This window comes from Solanum tuberosum, unplaced genomic scaffold (genome assembly GCF_000226075.1).
Source record: "Solanum tuberosum cultivar DM 1-3 516 R44 unplaced genomic scaffold, SolTub_3.0 scf00207, whole genome shotgun sequence".
Lineage (NCBI taxonomy): Eukaryota > Viridiplantae > Streptophyta > Magnoliopsida > Solanales > Solanaceae > Solanum > Solanum tuberosum.
In genome coordinates, this window is record NW_006239133.1 from 357,085 (window position 1) to 363,659 (window position 6,575).

A 6,575-nucleotide genomic window follows, 5' to 3' on the forward strand; every position below is an offset into this window, starting at 1 on the left:
TCTGAAAAAGAAAAGTTGTTTACTAAAATACCTCCACAAATACAGTGAATAGGATGTTGAAAAGATTTTGCCAGGCAATTATGTCTTTAACCATGCAATAAAAATCCTTACATTGTTAATACCATGATTTGTCACCTACTAAACATACATAACATAACACCAAATAGTGTATACATAGATTGAAAAAATGTACCAAACAAGGTATTAGTAAGACACGAAACTACTACATACATTATTATTCTTAATGTATCCTACCAAACAACTCCTAAATGTACACTCGGTAAAGCTTCAAATGCTATTCTTCCAGCTAATACATAGACACTCTTCTGGGCTGGGAAGGAGCAGAAGCGCACAGTTTTTTTCCATGGGGAGGGGAAGGAAGGAGAAATGGCAAAATTATCTTACATAAGATGTTATAACTTGGTGGCATGGAGTCGTCGTAACTATAATGGTAGTAGGAACCTCATGAACGGGACATATTATCGATGAACCTTCTGTGAACTTTTCTACTCTAATGAGATTTCTATTCTGCCTATATTTCTAAATTGGGAAGAGGCAGCAACTTGACTACCACACCAAGTTGATGGCCAGATCCAAAAGACTTTCTACTTGATGTATTGCGCGTTGCTTCTCCTGTTGTTTCAATCTACTCGCGACTGATTCTGGATCAAATCCCTGTGCTTCTAATGATTCTGTATATTCAGATCGCACCTCCTTTAACAGTTCGTCCACCTCTCTGACAAAATCTATCCTCAAAAGCATATCGTCAGCTTCCAAACTTGGTCTTAGAGGACCTTGATGCTAACAAGAAATGCAAAGAAAGTGAGAAAAGCAACTTTAGAAGTCTTGACGTAACGAATTAATGCGCACATACCACATAGAGAGAAGTGAATGTAAATATCAGTTATCACACAAGTACAAACAGGTTTTGGATCTCATAGATTGATAGTACGAAGATGAACAGTTTATATCAAATCAGAAAAGCAATATGAAAGAGTAAAAATGTACCGTGTCAATGTCGAAACCTGCAGGTACAAGAATGCTAAATGGGTCCTCTCGAGGAAATGTATCAACCATACGTTTTTTACATGCCTTGAGCCATCCTTCATTGTCTAGTCCACCATCATGCATATTCAGAAGATCATTCAGTAGTCTCATGGCAGGAGTTGCTTCCCGCTTCAAAATCTCTGTCTAAATGCAAGGATAAAGGTTTTAGACAAGAAAAAACAATAAAGACAGAGAGAAAGTTGGGAATTTTTCCCGCATGATGAAAGATAAAACACGATTGTGTGACAGAGTCAGGAAAAGACATGAGTAAAAGCCTGAAATGTAAAGACAAACTAAAAAAGGAAGGACACGAGTGAGAGATAAAAATAAAGAACAACTTTCACATATAGTAAACATAAAAATCATATTTGTATGTTATGACTATAGTTTGCATAATTGCGCTCCATAACAAATTTTATGTTTGCTATGGAACTTTTGATTTGTATAATTCGCTACAAACATCCAATTTTATACAAATTGTTCAGTTTTGTATAAATTCATTTATACATTGTAATTTGTATAATAAGATCTGTATTTGTATAATTATAAGTGTATATGACGAAAATATATGTATTTGTATTTGTATTTGTATATACACTTTTCTCTCGCTTAATACAAACACAAACGCATTTTATATATTTTATACCGAAATGTATAAAATGGTTAATTGTATACCGAATCAGATGACAAAAGATAGGGGATGTTTGCTGCGAATTACAATTAAAATAAACTATGGCTATAACATTTAATTTGAATTAATACTTTGCTATTTCATACAATTTTCCCAAAAATAAACAGTAAATCACATCTACTTGTCCATTCGTCAAAGATCAACAAATGGGTAAGATACTTATCAAAGCTGGATACTTAAGATGATGAGCACTTCCTTAAAATGACAGTTAACCACACAAAAGTTACTTTTGGCAGGCAGAGGGATACAACACATATGAGAAGAAAGGAAATTCAGTGGAACACTATCAAGGTTAAAATAACGAAGTATAATTGAGTTAAATAAAAATACAGGTGAGTTTTGGCCTAAAATCATCCCTCAAGTATAACCCAAACTTAGAGTACATTCTTATGGTATAATTATGAACAAAAAACATCCTTTAACTATCCCCAAATTTTGCAATAAACAACCTTATGTTAAAAAACAAACTGCTGAAATAAATACATGTGCCAAGCACATGACTTCCTCCCAAATCTCCATATATTGTACGGATTCCTTCATCTTCATAAACAATAGCCACAATACGTTGGGACTCTTCTTTTATGTTTTTGTGCAGAAAAATAATCCGCTCCAATGGGTACAGCTATGAACTTTATACAATTTATCATACTATAGTACAGATGAGCCTTAGAGAACTAGGTAGAAGTATACATAAGGATCAGGGGCACGATTTGGGAGGAAATCAATCGTACAATATATGGGGATTTGGGAGGAAGTCATGTGCTTGGCACATGCATTTATTTTAGCTGTTAGTTTTTTAACATAAGGATGTTTATTGCAAAGTTTGGGATAGTTAAAGGATGTTTTTTGTTCATAATTATACCATAAGGATGTACCCTAAGTTTGGGTTATACTTGAGGGATGATTTTAGCCCAAACCCCTAAAAGAGTCAATGTTTTAAATAATTGATATCAAAGAAATAGGAGTTTTTTGGCCAGGAGCGCTTCTACAGAAGACTGTTTTCACATACCTCAACTCGCCTGTACAAGAGATCAAGACTTCGAACCGCATCTTTCTCATCCTGGAATGCACAAAAAAGATATCTTACATGCATTAGATTTTTCTTTTGTTCCTTTTACTAAAGAGTTAGTGGTGAGGGCTCACTAAGCTACCACACATGGACTTCTAGAGGATATTCTATACAAGCACATAATTAGGAGGCTGCATAGTCTTCTATTACACCAAAGTATGAAAGACTTATTCCCATTTCCACACTGCCTATGCAACAGTACCATACTAATCAAACATTAACAGTGCATATGAAGGACTTCAAATACAAGAAGATGGAATCTAAAGGAATTGACAGAATCACAGAATTGTCAATGAGTGATGAAAAATATCTAATATTTTAATATTGCATGAAATATCATCCAGGTGCCTTTCATCATCTAATTGTCACAGTAAGTCCTGTAAATTTTCTCATTTAAACTAGGCCATTTTATTTGGGGAAAACCTTGTGGAGATTCTGTTCCAAATTCGCTACTCTGTAGGAATGACAAATTTTGCAGCAGACACTGCTTTCCATCTGAGCTCATGAACTAAAGAACATGCTAAAGTGAATGTGACACTTATACTGACGACCAAAGGAGAATCCATTGCACAAACAAGCAAAAGCAAAGGAAATAGAACAGGGTAGCTGAGCTAGTCATAGAAAGGTAAGATAAGCCATAAAATGCTTACATCACGCCGAGCAAGATCAAGCCGATTCCATATGATCAATAAAACAAGTTCATCGAGTTCACCTTTTTCTGCAGCTTCCTCAATTTTCTGCATATAAACATCAAAACAAGATCCATACAAGAAACAATGTCCAATAAGGAAACTATCACAAAATTGGACTTTTGAAGAAAAAATCCCTGGGCTTTGGTCTAGTTGTAAGAGAGAAACATGTGATGTGTGGTTTAGGCATATGTCACAGGTTCAAACCCTGTTATAAACAAAAGCCTGGTATTTAGGTGGAGAAAGGTAGAGTGGCGGGCCCATTATCCACCATGGCACCATCCAAACCTTGGTATTTCTCAGTCATCAAAAAAGAAAAATTGGAATAGGCAGATAGATGTCATAAGAAAAGGATTTAATAAGAAGATGTTTATGTATTCTATGTCACATCCAAGAAGCTAAAGTTCGTGTATAATGGATAGATAGATAGATAGATAGATAGATTTCACAAGCAAGAAGAGTTCTAAAGGCTAAATTAACAACACAATAGATAACCATAACTCAGGAAAGATGTCCCTCAAGAGAAAGAAGGGTTGTTGGGGATCAATTCTGTAACCTACAGAAGGAGAAAAGAAAGAGATCTATAGCTCCAAAACTGAACTCTCTTACTAATTTTCTCAAGGCCACATAAATCAACAGGATCAATAAATTAATTGTACAACTCTTACTTAGCAATTGACGAAAAAAAACTATATCCTTGAGAAATGAGGATTTTTGCTTCTAACTCTCTTGAAGGGGATACAAGGTAACAAGGGGTAGGTAAAGCTAAAAGATAACCCCTTTGCTACCAGTTTGCTTACTAAGACATCAGTATGGCCAAAGAGAATAATTTCTTCTTTTCGAAAAAAGGAGAAAGAAAAAGACAAAGCAATTAGTGATTTTCTTGTTTGTATTAACACCAGCTCCGCAACAACTTTGACATTGTTCAGATTCTCCTAGACTGGGTATTTAAGCCAAATACTTAACAAGGTACAATGTTAATGTTCTCATAAAGGCTAAAATTCAACTATTCTAGAAAACAAATACAGTTGCATCACATGGAAAGCCTCATACACCTTGAGTATATTATCTATATCCAACCAGAAATAAATAAGAATACACATTAACAATAAAAGTTGTTCACCTCTTCCACTTCTTCAGCTGATCTAATGAAGCTGGCAACCAATTTCTTGGCCTTTACAAGATCTTCTTCTGGATAATCTTTCAATCGCAATCCAATTTCACGATATTCATCTATCTTTTCCTCCTCTTCCTCTTCCTCCTGTTGACGTCGTCTATGCAATTCCTTAGTCTTTTCCCTTTGTTTAGCTTGCCATTCCTATAAGAGAAAGCTTAGCACCAACTTCCAGAGCATGCTAACAGTATTAACCTTCCTTTTTGCTTATACATTGCTCCCTCTACAATAATTTATACTCCATTACAGTATTACTCCCTCCGTCTCAATTTATGTGAAGGTGTTTGACTCGGCATGAAGTTCAACTTGTGGTCTTAAACTAAAAATAGGTAGAATGTACCACAATGCTCTTTAATCTTGTGGTGTGCCGGAAGTTAGAATTAAAGAGTTGTCAAAAAAACGTACAAGTTCTTTTTAAAATGGATTAAAAGGAAAGTAAGACAGACAAATTGAAACGAAAACGAAGGGGTACTTCAAAAAACTTGAGAGCACTAAAATTAGAATCTTTTGACCCTCGTAACCTTATCTTCTACCCTTTTGCAAGAATCAAACTAGAAACCAGTAATCCAACCAAAATTATTACGGGGAATGTTAGAAGCTCAGTTGGTAGGGGTTTGATTCCCTGGCTTCCCTACCCTAATTTTGGATAATTTACTGGTGACAGATGGGAAAAATATGCTCAAACATCAAAAATGAAACAGACCCAGAAACAATAAGAGGCTAAAAAAGAACATACATCATCATAAAATTCCTTTGGAAGTCCATAAAGGTCCTTCTCTTCAATCCCCTTGCTTCGCAATGCTAAAAATTGAAACTTTTTAGATTTTATCAATCATTTAACCTCAAAATTGAAAAACAAAAAACTAGGAAAAGATTAAAGTGGAGCTGACTGACCTGTGGTGGATGGATATTTGATTGAATTAAAAGTTGAAGTTGCTGAGAGAGATGAAGTTGAATGAAAAGAATGAGGGAAAACAGTGGCAGTGCATGTTAATCCTAGAGCTATTGACTCCATTTTCTTGCTGCCTAAAATGGGTGTTCCCTAAAACCCCAGATAAATCCTCTCCATTTTTATGTATTTATATATTCTTTTAATATTTTTTTATGTATATTTAATTACAAAATTAGTAACTAAGAAGAAATAACAAGTTTCTGTTAATTTTTACTTGTCCAATACTCTCCGTTTCTAATTACTTGTCCACTTTTCTTTTTTTTAGTTATCTCTAATTACTTATCTATTTTGACAAATTAAGAAAAAATAACTTTTTTTTACCTATTATACCCCAATTAATTATTTTGCAAAAGGTAAAACTTCTTGAAAATCTTAAGTTTTTTTAATTCATCTACTTAATAATTAATAGGGATAAAATAATAAATTTAATATATCAATCATTAGTTTCTTAATAGGTGTGTCAATTCAAAAGTGAACAAGTAATTAGAGACAAAAGAAATATTTAACTTGACATACTTATTAAGTAATACTCTCTTTTTCTCTTTTACTCGTGTAATATTTTAAAAATATTTTTTTCTATTGTTTGTCACTTTTAACCTATAAAAAAAAGGATAAATGCCTACTTATGCACACCCAAAATTGAAGAACATAAATGACAATGAACGCCAAATTAAAGAACACATTTAAATATTATGCCTAAATTTTATACTTAGGGCCCGTTTGGCCATGTGATATGGTATCATGATATGGAATCATGAGATGAAATTGAAGTTTTGTTTGGACATGCGATATGAAATTTTTGTGTTGTATATTTTCTCATAAACATAAAGATCCCATAAGTCGTAAAACTATTAAAATAACCCCAATTGTTTATTCAATCTTATCAAATAAACAAAAAATTATAAAATCGCATAATAAATTATTACAAAACTATTTGTTCTCCACTTAAGTAA

General features: G+C 33.6%; 1 protein-coding gene across 1 annotated transcript; it reads right to left on the minus strand.

Annotated features, from left to right (window-relative positions):
* Positions 1 to 85: 85 nt before the first annotated feature.
* Positions 86 to 5,742, minus strand: LOC102581895 (protein PALE CRESS, chloroplastic). Its single transcript, XM_006355815.2, has 7 exons — positions 5,565 to 5,742; positions 5,407 to 5,471; positions 4,620 to 4,814; positions 3,458 to 3,544; positions 2,748 to 2,798; positions 1,009 to 1,191; positions 86 to 801 (listed from the first exon to the last, which is right to left on the minus strand). The coding sequence occupies exons 1-7, from the start codon at positions 5,683 to 5,685 to the stop codon at positions 568 to 570; spliced, it is 936 nt and encodes a 311-aa protein (XP_006355877.1). The 5' UTR covers positions 5,686 to 5,742; the 3' UTR covers positions 86 to 567.
* Between the last annotated feature and the right edge of the window lie 833 nt (positions 5,743 to 6,575).